At 42.5% G+C, this 13,661-nt stretch overlaps 1 protein-coding gene across 1 annotated transcript; it reads right to left on the reverse strand.

The window, feature by feature from the left end:
• Positions 1 to 3,291: 3,291 nt before the first annotated feature.
• Positions 3,292 to 10,044, reverse strand: LOC127296976 (uncharacterized). Its single transcript, XM_051327225.2, has 15 exons — positions 9,719 to 10,044; positions 9,033 to 9,290; positions 8,576 to 8,700; positions 7,696 to 7,897; positions 7,425 to 7,550; positions 7,049 to 7,305; positions 6,646 to 6,753; positions 6,438 to 6,579; positions 6,173 to 6,338; positions 5,336 to 5,493; positions 4,867 to 5,190; positions 4,692 to 4,766; positions 4,403 to 4,472; positions 4,171 to 4,328; positions 3,292 to 3,632 (listed from the first exon to the last, which is right to left on the reverse strand). The coding sequence occupies exons 1-15, from the start codon at positions 10,013 to 10,015 to the stop codon at positions 3,483 to 3,485; spliced, it is 2,616 nt and encodes an 871-aa protein (XP_051183185.1). The 5' UTR covers positions 10,016 to 10,044; the 3' UTR covers positions 3,292 to 3,482.
• Positions 10,045 to 13,661: the final 3,617 nt, after the last annotated feature.

Genomic DNA, 13,661 nt, shown 5'->3' on the forward strand with positions numbered 1-13,661 from the left:
AAATAGCCTCACGCACGCACCTAGCAGCCAAGCAACAAGCTGGTCCTGATCGTGCGCCACTCACGCACTAAGTCAGGCCACGAACACATGACTACTTCAAACGTACATATGCAGCTAACAACTAACTCAGCTATTCTTCCGGCTGGCCGCACCGTTCGGCTCCACGAATCTTGCGAGTCAAGATTATGGCTAACACTTTAATCTCACGTGACGCACGCATATCGTGTACAGCTCGCGCTTTCTCATTTGTCGTCCATCGGGTCGTGCAACCACTCAACGTATTCCGGTTAGTCCGTCCATGTTGCACAGGTGCATAAAACCTTGTCATCAGATTTAACAGCAGATTGGTTTCAGCCATCATACGTTGTAAATGACAGACACCAGACGAGAGAAATCTCGAGCTCTTGACCTGAGATCGGATCGGTCATAAAACCTTGCGGAATTGTCAAATTGAAATCGATTTAGATTGATCTTTTTTTTTCAAAACACGGTACAATCAAAGACACTCACATACGCGCACACACTTACCTTTATGAACGCACGCACGCATACCCTATCCCTATGAGCACACCTCCAAGAGATTGCGTCGAATAACCGATCCGGCAAGTCTTGACATTGACGAAGTCAGCACAGGCGCCTCGCTGTCGACGAGAACGTCGTTTCCCACTGAAGAATATTCCATCTTTATGAGACACCATATTTTTATTAAGATTTGATTTGGTTGGTTTCGTGAGTGGCGGATTAGCCGATCATGTTTATACTGACTTTTTTACGGCTGATGCATTTGTGCTGAAAGGCAAGCAACACCCATTTGATATGAACTGAACATAAATCATCGCCTTCTTATGTGTTTGCATCCCCTACTTACATTATCTTACAAAATGTGTGATGAATAACTAACCAAATGACAAAGTGTGTGACTACATTAAAGGTGGCACTCTATAAAGCTTGCATAGTTCTTTGAGAGAAGAGAATGCACGGCATAATACCTCATTATTATACAAGAGGAATACTTTAGGACTCGAGACATTGGAGGCAACCAAAAAACAATCCAGCCACACCCCATGACGCCTGCAGTGCTTCTGACTCAAACAAGCCATCGCAAGATCCCTCGGCGAAAACACTAGCTTAGCCACCAAAAAGCGATCGAGACAGGCTGAAGAGCAAACGGGTTAGCAAAGATGGAGTGTGCGATAAGCCGTCTCGTCAAGGCGACGATCGCGCTAGTCATTATCGCAATGTTGTTCATGCCCGCTGCCATGGCGGCCACCGTCGCCAGCTTCGATGCAACACAGAACCAGCGGATACCGCAGCCAGACGGATCGGTTCGACTTTCGAGGGCCAGAGAGCGTTGCGTTTGACGGCCAAGGCCAGGGTCCTTACAGCGGCGTCTCCAACGGCCGCGTCCTCAAGTGGCTGGTCAGACTACACCTACAGTCCGGACTACAGCACCGAAGCATGCAGGTCGGTCACCGAAGCATGAGGTGCCGGCCGCAACCTTCTAAATCTATCGCGTTAGATAGCCTGTTTTTCCAACACCGTGCATGTGTAGGCAAAAAAAAAAAAAAAAAAAACAGGAGGAAACCACGCCATACATCCAGCTGTGCAGTCTTGGTGCGCATGAGCCTACCTGTTCAAAACGAGTCGAGTTAGTCCAGGAGGTCAGCCCACCATCTGTACCAGCACTGGTGAATCAACTGTCGTGGGCCACTTGCACTGTCCAATACTCTCAATACTTAGGCCAATACACGACTGTGTATGCACATGGGCTTCCATCTGGTGCGACCCCGTTCGTCCAAGACGCAGGTGCAGATGCTCCCCGGAGCCGAGACGCATTTTCGCATGCATATGTTACTAGTTTATGTTACCACCTCTATAATAGGTAGCAACTTATATATGGTTTAAACATTGTATTATTATTATTTTGTACACTTATTTATTTTAGGGTATATGATGTTATGGTAACATAGCTAGTTACCACCTTAATTTATTTATTTATTTATTCCCAAGTCATATCACTAAAACATCTTAAAGTGTGTGATGTAGTGCCAATGTTTTTTTTTTTTGAAACATATGTAGTACCAATGTTATTCTCACTATGAGTAGTTTTAAAAGAATCGGAGGTAAGGTTAAGTGAAGCCTAACTCTCGTGATCTACTCTTATTTTATTTACACGAGTAATATAGTCATTAGATCGTGAATTGTTAAGGTCGAACATATGCTAAATCGATGCAAACAGAGAATCGATATTCTTTTCCTCACAATGATCCACCGAGGTTCCTTTGGATCCTCTGCACTGCACATGCTGCCCTGTGATCCTGAACGTCTCCTTGACGACCTCCTCCGGTAGCAGCGGCTCCATCCGGAATGCCGAGAACGGGACGAGCTGCGCGCCGGGGCTCTGGCTGCTGAACCCGGACATCACGACGGCCGGCGTGGCCGTGTCCAGGTTGCGCATGAAGTGCACCATCCCCCGAGCACGAAAGGCCGTGTCCAGGTCTGTGGGCCGGGAGAGCGCAGAGGTGGCGAAGTGGTCCCGCGCCATCACCAGGTCGATGCACGGCGGGCCGTTGAGTTGGTCTAGTCTCTTTCCATTAGTTTGAATTTTTAATTTAATTGGCTAGTGCAAATCTTTCATGGTATCAGAACCAAGAGGCTCCAAATTTAAGACCTTGCTCACGTAGTATTAAAAACAAAAAAAATTCAGACCCCGCTCAAACAAAAAAAACCTTCTGCAATCTGCACTGAACCCTCGCTAAGGACACGTGAGGGTGACTATTAAATATAAATACACTATCTGTGCAGACTTTTGGTTGAATTGGCTAGTGCAGCATCTTGTAGTTGAAACGGACGGCAGACATCGGTGACAAGGTCCTCAAAGAGGAGGTCTGGGTCGGATTTGGAAAAGATGAAGATGACATAAATTATGGCTTTTTTCAAACACCAGTGGGAAGATCATGTACCTTCAGTGATTAGACATGCCTCGTCTGTATATACATAGTGTATAAGTTTTTTTTTTAAACAATATAACAGTAGTATGTAGTGTAGTTAGTGTCACGAGAAGGTATATTCAAAAATCAGGCTCTGGCTTTGTGGAATGTAGCTTCCAAGTTACTGCGTGTGTGACCAGCTGACTACCTTACCTTTGCCTCATGCATGATATACCTCAATTTCTCAAAGCAAATTCTTCTCAAGTCACTTCTCAACTGTCTTGGTTAATGCTCATTTGGCTCAGACTTGCTTTAAGAATTTTGAAATCCATACACACCCATACTGGAATCCTTCTGAACATATAGAAAATTCCATCGGAAGCCTCATTCACACGATCATACTAATACAATAGTTCATGGTTGGATATACTGCCATGGATGCCGTTGATGCATAAATGTACAACAGCCCTTGGTTATCAATTACAACTTTCCCCTTGTACATATCATGGTGCAAGAAGAATGGTAGTGTTACAGCAGATTTTGACAAGATGGTTACAGTGGTGATACATTCGTCAGATCGTCGAGAAAGAGGCAGCCAAACACCGTGTTGAAAAAATCACTGCCTCTGATGGGGCCCTGGCTCCCAACGAGAGCACGTGTGTCATACTGGCATGCCCTCGTGCAGTCTGGGCAATATGTCACCTGCATTTCATGGTCAAGTGGTGAGAGAGTTGTTCCGTTGGAACATATGAAAACAGCTACTAGGCATCAGGTTCAAAATTATGAAGTTAGGTGTATCCCCGTCTGCGAGTACTTCCAGTGCTGAAGTTCCGGTTATTCATGGATGTCAACAGCTAGAAATTGTTTCGCAAGAAAAAGACACCAGCTAGAAATTATAACTCTGTCATGACTAATGAGTAACTGTCCTATTTTGGTTCAGGCATTCACTACACTTAACCAGCTTCCATGATACTGATACCATGCCAAATGGGCCAAGAAAATGCTGCATCAAGAATATCTGGATCGACAGAGTGATACATAGTTTTCATACTCAGCAGGCCATAAAATGGTATTTCTAACTCCAATGGAACAACCACTGTGTTCTGATCATGCACAGTAACACTAATGGATATGCACAAGTTTTTAAAAAAAATCATTAACAGTGCTTTTTACAGAATATTATTAACAATGTTGGGGTGTAGGGGTGAGGAGGCTAGATTTATATGTAGTCGAGGCATACCTCTAAAATCTTTGGCTTGAATTTGTTATCAAGCATAACATCAACGCCATAAATGGCCCTGCAGAATTCGTTCTGCATCTCAGGATGAACAACTGAGGCTGACTCAAAGACACGCCTTATCATATTCCTGATGTTTTCATGGATCTCCAGCCACTTAACTAAAAATATTAACAATAAATCAGAAACCTAAGACATCAAACTATACAAAGGAGAGGGAATGCAAGATGTAAACCTTGGTGCTCCTTCTCAAACTCCTTGACGAACTCTGGAGTATTCATATGGTTCATCTTCCCAGTATAATTCTGTATGGGGAGAGCAATTAGGAGGCTAGGTTACATTTTAAACACTTATTACAATGAAAAGTTGAAGACTGATCACAATATGAGCATACAGCCAGCTGGTATAATAAGATTTAGTATAACAGGAGAGAGAATACAACATCAGCAAGCTTCTACACAGCTAACATTCATGATGGGATATCAAAAATGACACGTATAATTGTCAGTGAAATTTGATCTTACCATCACAGTGAAATGGGTCTCGTACTCAAAAAAGCTAGTTTTCTCCAAAGTGTATTGATTGTTTGCTAACCTGACCTACAAAATGGAAAAGGTGGATGAACAAGAGTCATTGGATATCATCATCAATTAATCGGCACAGAGATTCATCAAATATCATTAAAATTTTAGGCCATACCCAAAAAACATCAGTAAGAAATATATCCAAAGGGCATATACTGCGGACCAAAACAATGTACCGAAGATCAAACTTCCTTCCTTGGAAAAGCGCAGGATACTCAATATACTTTTGGCATATCTTGGGACCTGTCTCAATAAGTCTGATAATAGCAGATAAATCACCACTCACAGTGGTATCAATTGTTCTTGCCATATTCCAAGGTTTCATTATCCACAAGTTGTCCATACCATCTCGTTTTCTCACACAATAATCTCCAATTAGTTGAGACAAATGGGTCTCTAGGTTATATGTAGGTTGAAGCCACTCAGGTGAGCCCCATGCCTGTAGGAGTTCATATTAGTTTCAGATGCCACTAGCATCAAAGATGCTAAGTCTAAAGCACTTATATAGATTGCTAATCAAAGCTATGCCAAAGGTTTCTCCAAAAAGGAGGGTATACACCTAAGAGATTTTTTTTATCTCGCACCTTGTGGATAGTATCTGCTAGGTGGTGCTTCATAACCAGGCAAGCTTCATAAGGAAATTGATTTGTGTATTGTTGGTCCGTAAGGCCTAGTGAACTTTTTAATTCCGAATCAACTTGCGCGCCTAGCCAGATTATGTCTGCATCCTGCGGATCAGTTGCTGCACCAAAACAAAACAGATGTGAAACATAAGCCAATTGCATTTGAAGCATATTTTTCAAGAAATAAAAGGATCAAACTAGGTCAACTCTATGGATCACCATGACTGTACAAGCATATCAAAATCAAAAGAACCATAAAACCAAGTTGCAAACAAATAATGTCTTGTTAGAAGATCATCCCAAATATTGGCTCAACTTCAATTTTCCTCAGTAGTTAACTAAAAGATATATCACCAAGCCATAACCATAATTTACAACTTGAGCAGTAAACAATACTTTTTTCAAAACAAAACTGGAAGGGAGACACCTACAGGCTACATTATAAATAGCCTGAACTCAAGTGGTTGCGTTGTACATCGACTCTCCTAACCAAGTGAGCTAGGTGCACTTCCTTCAGTAGCAAACTATATTGATGGCAGAGTGCTATCATGAGGTGTATACTGCGTCAGAAAAGGAAAATAACATTTATGTATTTAACTCCTTTCGGTAAAAAAGAAAAGGTGTCACAACTCATGAGAAGATTTTCATGCTATGTCATTAGCTTTCCACATGAACAAACAATCCAACAAAAAGGGCACAAGTGATGAAAGGAAAGGAAATAGATTGCAAGCCCAATAGGCCACTCCTCAGTCCTAAAAAAAGATACAGATACATAAAGCAGGACACAGCTTTGCTTACTGAGAACAAACTCTGGACGTGTTAAGAACTCCTCTACTTGGGATATATCAGTTAATACTCGAAGTGCACGGCCATCACTTGGGCGCACACTTTTGGTTGAGGGTGTCTCTTTTGTAGAAGGACAAATACTAGTTGATTCAAGCTGCTCCTGATACTTTCTGAATTCCTACAAAGTAGCCAAAAAGCAAGAGAGGACATAAGGTTATTCATCGGTCCGTGTACATCTCAAGTCCCCAAAATGTTAGCACTGACATGAAAAAAGTACCTGAATAAAATAGTTCTCTGGTGTGTGAAACCAAGCTGTAAGCCTAGCTGAGCGTTGTTTGTCTTCACCAATACCAAACAAGAAATCTCGGGTACATTCCTCTCCAGTATGAACATCACGAATAGGCCACAGAATTGTGTAACTGAAAATATTGGATATTAACAAACTAAACAGTGGTAGCATATTACTACAATTCAAACGTCAATACCTTATAGCAGAAGCTAGTTTTCCTTCTGGCATGAACAAGAAAGGAGCTATTCTGAAGTTAGCACCGTCACTATGGCGCATGGCTGAGGCCAACTCATCCATGACATACCTGCATTAAGAACCAGCCACGAAACAATATCAAAGTGTACAACAATCAAATGTATTTCGTGTCCAACACAATGTTTCTAATTGTCCAGAAGTGAAAACAAACATATTTCTCAAATGGTCTAACTGGATAGATTTATACAATTATACTACATAACACTAGGTGTTAGTCAAGTTCATAATGCCAACATGATTCTTTTTACAAAAAAAATTGCAGTATTTAACTTCACAGTAACTAAATTGCACCAACTCTTTGTCTCTTTCAGAAGGGATGAAAAGAGGTTGCAGAAATGTCATACCAAATAGGTGTTTCATCCAACTTTTCTGCATCAGCAAGCCGGTATGTCATAAGATACAGCCACATTGCACCAATAACTCTTTCAGCAAGGGATTCTTCAGGTGACCATTCTGGAACACGTGGTTTTAGTGCAGAGTCCACTACATGTTTACCAGTCTCTACTATATTTGATGCACTGACACCATTTAGCAAGGTCAGATTGGGAAGAGATTCAAGAATGGAAATCGCATGGTTTCCAAGAGGGCCAGGAATGTCTACCTGTGAAAAGATAATCACTTTTACATGCATATCTAGATTACACGCGTCCTAGTCTAGAAATAAGACAAACTAAAGATAGCAACATATTTGCAAGACAGCATGAAGTTTGGCAATAATACCTCCAACTCTTGTAAATATGTGAACCCACTAAATAACTTCAAGAGATCATCACCAGAAACTTGATCCAAAGGATTGCCGCGGATGTTCAAGTTTGAAAGAGATGACAGTTTACTAGAGGAGAACACCTGGGAAATACAAAATGTAGCAAGCAAAGTTATCAGCGAAGTGGTTCACCTTTTTCTGATTGTACAATTCTGAAAAGGAGATAGCTAAGACTTGAGCACAATGATACAGGTACTCTTTAATGAAATAGTGTTATAGGTACCTTACCTCCGGTAGTTTGTCGATGGACCTATCAGAGAGGTCAAGTGCCACAACATTCTCCAATGATATGCTTTCCACAGACAAACAGGGATTTTCTGCTCCAACTATATCTCCACAGAACCCTAAAGCCCACTCTTCAGCTTTACTTGTAAAATGTGAATTGTAAATTTCCAATTCAGGAAGAGCATCAAAAACACCTTTGTCAGCACTGTCAACATCAAAACAATATTAGAATGATAACACCCGGATTTTACAACAACAGTACCTGAAATAGATATCACAAATAAGGTCTAAAGTATGCCAATTAGCCAGAGTGTTGTGCACTTGCGATATTGCTAAAGGCTTAAAGCTCAGGAGTTGCACATCTCTATCATGTTGTTTTTTATCACATACAGGCAGAATGACCAAATACTATGAAACAATAGGACATATATCTTTTCAGATAAATGTACTGGTATGCCCCAAATTATCAGAAGCCCACAATTCCAACTCATCCGTACAATAACATCAAAATACAGAATTCGGTTGCAAGAACTCAGAAAATGAATGAGCCTATATCTGGCAGGCTCTGGGCAGGTATACTTCCAGTTTTCAATAAGCCACTTCTTAGCTCTATTCCATCCTTATTTAATATAACATCCAAGACCGGCCATTTGATGAACACACGAGTAGAATCTTCTAGGTTTATCAATTGTAGCAGTGCGATAGATCAACAACCACTAGTATTGATTGAAGCCTAATAAGTAGTTACTTAATAACTTCTATACATCAGGATCATAAAATTGTTTTGTAGTTGAACCTATAACCAATTGAGAACATGGAAAATATGGAGAAAAGAGTTGACAAAATAGGTAACCAAAAAAACATGTCAAAGAACAATTCTGACCCTTGGTTAAGGATAGGGTTCTCATTCAACCAAAGTGCCTTTAACCTTCCACACTTCCCGATTTCTTGCAATACTTTTTCTGGATCCTGCAGCTTGTTTCCCCATAGGTTGAGGGCTACCAGATTCTAGTGAGAAAGAAATGAATAAACATCAGATACCAAGCATAAATCATTCAGAAACAGTTCTTATGAAAACTAAGACAAACTATTCTAAAAATGAATTATTGGGGTACAAACCACATTGGAGCATTTCATAAGCTCTACAGTTTATAGATATAAGTTCTTCTGAAATGAGCTTTAGCATTTAAATAGGAAGTATGTTATCTTCTTCTCATGAAATACCGAAGCATGGAATAGTCAAATATGAAAGTACTTACACGAGATCGACCAGATATACTATTACTGTACAATACAGGCAATGGCAACTACAAACATGTATATGTGGAGAAGAGTCAGACCGGAAAATTTGCAGATAGATTCAGTGCTACTAGCATATCATCATCAATTCCGAGCTCCTCGAGCTCCAGCCATGCTGCAAAATCACTTCCCCTCTCCTGGATTCTAGTCTTTTCTTTCTCCAACACCTGCAAGACATGCTCCAGGCTCCCAGTCTTTTCAGTGTCCTGCTCATCTGACTCTTCAACCTCGGTTCCCCTGTCCAGGTCCACGCACATTAGCGCTGCCATTCTCTCGGCCAATCCCGGCACTTCACGTAACTACAAATCACCAACATACAAACATGAGATTGAGATCACTCATGACAGGTCAAATTTCTGTAACTTGATACTTATTCCTTAGTTGTCAGGTCAACAAGCATTGCTAGTAGTTGACTGAAAGAAAAACAGTACAAATTTCTAACCATGAATTGAAAACGAAATGCTCTGAACAGAGGAGAATAACAGAACAAATTAGAACAGTTTAAAACCGGAGGCAATTCTAGCCGCCACTCACTTCACTAATGGAGTAACCAATTTACATTATAAAACCATCAAGAATCAAAAAATTGAGCAGAGTTCACAAGGTCCAGGTGAAGCAAATTGTTATACTGTACTAAATAGCGTCAACAGCTACACGAGAACCAAGCAGTTGCTTCTGGATAAGCTAACGCGAGTAATTCGTAGCAGGAATCAAAGACAACGCTCACCTGCTTGAGCGCATCGGCGAGGCGGAAGGACCACGCGTGGTCGACGAGGAAGACGTCCGACTCACTCCCTAGCGTGGTCTCAGAGGCGAGAATGAGGCGGCGCTGCCTCCCTCCCTCGCAGGGCTCGACGGAAAATCTCTCCCCGCCGTCGAACACCTCGTCGGCGAGCTTGCGGTACAGCCGTCGGTGCAGCGGCAGCGGGATGCCCGCCGCAGAGAGCAGGAACTGATGCACCCGAGCGAAGTCCTCGAAGCTGCGGATGCGTTCATCGCCGCATGGGACGGCAGCAGGTGACATGGCGAGGAGGGAGAGGGACGGTGGCGGCGGAGGGGGAGGCAGCAAGCGGCGGTTGGGGGGTGACAAGGGTTTAACGTGACCAGCTAGATGATGTTGCTTTAGGATTCGTGTGGTGAGTGTGTTGTATTGTGTTGTGTGTGCCGCTCCGCTGAAAAATGCCAAAAATAACACATTTTCACAACTTTATTTACAAAAACACCAGTACGATTTTTTCGAAAAAAAAAAATCCAGGGCAGAGTCATAACATGGCATGACTAATTTGTTCAATAAAACGTACAGTAGTAACGTACTGACCATTCAAACCTAGTGTTTGCTGGACTTTTTTTCGCGAGCACGTAAAATGCGTGTCATATCTTTATAGAAGAGAAGCAACAAACATGTACAAGAAACAGTAAGGGGATGCGAACATCTGCCCACGGTCAAACACACACCCCACTAGAAAACCTAAGCCTACTCTCGCGGCATCTCACTCCTCTCCCTAGCTCTCACCAGCCGCCAAAGGCTAAACTCCTCAAACACTTTGTTCACAATCTCCTCAAACACTTTGCATATTGCCAAAAACTCTCGCGTTACACTGCTTCCAAAGAGTCCAAGCAATGAGCAACACAAAAGTGTCAAACCATCTCATGTCCTCCTTTCAAAGCCTCTTCCTTGCCTCCTCCCACCACCTCTCGAGGTCGGTGTTTTCATGCGGCTCTTGGAGAGGGATACACATCCTATTCAGACATTCATACCACACCATTTTCGCATATGGGGATTGAGCCATGATATGATCGACGTTGTCCTCGTCCTGAAGACACGTGGCACAGGGTCCGGATGTTGTTGCAACCTATGCCTCGATCACCTATCGGATATCCAAAGTCTCCTCCGAAGGGCCAGCCAACCAAAAGATTTGCATTTAAGCGGTGCCAAGGACCTCCATATTGGCTTTGCCATACTCCATGGGATAATCCCCTGACGGAGCATGTTATAGGTGCTCTTGGCTAAATAGACATTCGCATCCGATCATTTCCAAGAAATCATATCTGGTACATTGGCATATGTCTCCACTAGGTCAATTTCCTCCCAAAGCTTGATGGACTGTACCCATCCCTCGACGGACGGATCTCCCGTCATATCAGATATCCAGCTATTGTTCAGAAGGGCGTCGGCAACCTTCCGTGTGCTCCTCCTCCTATTGGGTACTAAAGCTGCAATCTCAGGTGCTATGTCTTCCACCTTCCTCCCATTAATCCATTTGTCCCTCCAGAACAAAATGGTCCTCTCGTCACCGACGTGAAGCTGAGCAAGACTCTGGAACACCTCATGAACCTCTCCGCCATTTATCGCAGGTAGTCCTTGCCATGGCCTGGTTGGATCTGTTCGCCTAAGCCATGATGACCCACAAGTATAGGGGGTGTATCGTAGTATTTTCGATAAGTAAGAATGTCGATCCCAACGAGGAGCAGAAGGTGTTGACAAGCAGTTTCGATGAAGGATTCACTGTAAATGCTCACAGACAAGTATTCAGAGGGTTTTGATGTAGCAGTTGAATAAAGTACGAGTAAGTAAAGTGCAAGAGTAACAATTGCAGCGAGTGGCCCAATCCTTTTTAGCACAAAGGACAAGCCGGTTTGTTTACTTATAATGACCAAACGTTCTTGAGGACACACGGGATTTTAGTCTAGTGCTTTCGCTACATACGGCTAATTAATCTTCATTGGTTTGATAAGTGTTGTGTGGGTGAACCTATGCTAATGTACCGCCCTTCCTAGGACTAATACATACTTGTGATTATACCCCTTGCAAGCATCCGCAACTACAAGAAAGTAATTAAGATAAATCTAACCACAGCCTTAAACTATGAGATCCTGCTATCCCTCCTGCATCGATATACCAACGGGGGTTTAGGTTTCTGTCACTCCGGCAACCCCGCAATTGGCAAACGAGTACAAGATGCATTCCCCTAGGCCCATAAAGGTGAAGTGTCATGTAGTCGACATTCACATGACACCACTAGAAGAATAACACCACAACTTAAATATCATAACATTGAATATTACTCAACCATACTTCACTACTAACATTTAGACTTCACCCATGTCCTCAAGAACTAAACGAACTACTCACGAGACATCATATGGAACATGATCAGAGGTGATATGATGGTGAATAACAATCTGAACATAAACCTTGGTTCAACAGTTTCACTCAATAGCATCAATAACAAGTAGAAATCAACACCGGGAGAGTTTCCCCTATCAAACAATCAAGATCAAACCCAAATTGTTACAGCGATGACGATGTGCAGCGGTGGAGACGACGGTGATGATGATGGTGGTGATGGAGATGATGTCCAGCTCGATGACGGTGACGATGGCATCGATTTCCCCCTCCGGGAGGGAATTTCCCCGGCGGATCTCAGCCTGCCGGAGAGCTCTTTTCTCTCTGGTGTTCTCCGCCCCGCAGAGGCGGCTGTGACTCTTCGCGACTGTCCCACTGGAGCTTAGGTTTTCGGGACGAAGAAATACGCGAATGAGAGGAGGCCAGAGGGGGCTGTGGGCCCCCTCCTCATAGGGCGGCGCGGCCAGGGTAGGGCCCGCGCCAGCCTATGAGGGGGGCCCATGGTGGCCCACCTCGGCTCCTCCTTCTGGCTCTCGTCGTCTTCTGGAAAAATAGGATTTTTCGTATAAATTCCGTCAATTGTTGATCTTCCGAAATATTGCATTCTGACGGCGCTTTTTCCAGCAGAATCCTGACTCCGGTGCGCGATCCTCCAATAATCATGAAACATGCAAAATAGATGAAATAACATAACTATCATCTCCAAATATGAAATATATCAATGAATAACAGCAAATTATGATATAAAATAGTGATGCAAATTGGACGTATCAACTCCCCCCAAGTTTAGACTTCGCTTGTCCCCAAGCGAAACTGAACTCGGTAAACAGGACCACATATTTATAGAGTGAAGAGTCGATAAATAAAATACGGACAAGAAGCATCATATTCATTCACACAAGACATTCTAGTAAACAACTTCCTCATATAATTCAACTTGAAACAAGTATAAGGTAATCACAAATAAAGGTGCATAAGAAATACTAATTGGTGATGGCAAACTTCGTTCTTGGTCAGAGAACAATTAACAGGTTATACTTATCTATCGAGCAGCGCTCTCATGTTAAAGTTTATATGGCACAACTTGCATACTCAATCATAATAATCTCCTCATAATCATTGATAACTTTCAAAGCTATATTCATTCGGATAAAACTTGTACTAAACAAGGAAGAGTAAAAGACATGATGAAGTAAATCACAATATAGATGGTTTGATCACAACAACTCAAATGCTTGCTTAAGATGGAAGGAAATAGGCTTACTGACTCAACATAAAGTAAAAGACAGGCCCTTCGCAGAGGGAAGCAGGGATTAAATCATGTGCCAGAGCTTTTTCAATTTTGAAATCATATAAAGAGAATAAAAGTAACATTTTGAGAGGTGTTTGTTGTTGTCAACGACTGGTAGCGGGTACTCTAACCCCCTTGCCAGACAAACTCTCGAAGAGCGGCTCCCATACAGTTTTATTTTTTGGTTGGCACTCCTTCCAACCTTTGCTTTCACAAACCATGGCTAACCGAATCCTTGGGTGCCTGCCAACA

The sequence above is a fragment of the Lolium perenne genome, chromosome 4 (genome assembly GCF_019359855.2).
Source record: "Lolium perenne isolate Kyuss_39 chromosome 4, Kyuss_2.0, whole genome shotgun sequence".
In the NCBI taxonomy this organism is placed as follows: Eukaryota; Viridiplantae; Streptophyta; class Magnoliopsida; order Poales; family Poaceae; genus Lolium; species Lolium perenne.

Coding starts and splice junctions, on each gene's coding strand:
- LOC127296976 (XM_051327225.2), bottom strand. CDS start 10,015: ATGTCACCTGCTGCCGTCCCATGCGGCGATGAACGCATCCGCAGCTTC. Junction 4,473..4,691: donor AGACCCATTTCACTGTGATG/GTAAGATCAAAT, acceptor CTCCCCATACAG/AATTATACTGGGAAGATGAA. Junction 3,633..4,170: donor TCAAGCCAAAGATTTTAGAG/GTATGCCTCGAC, acceptor CATGAAATGCAG/GTGACATATTGCCCAGACTG.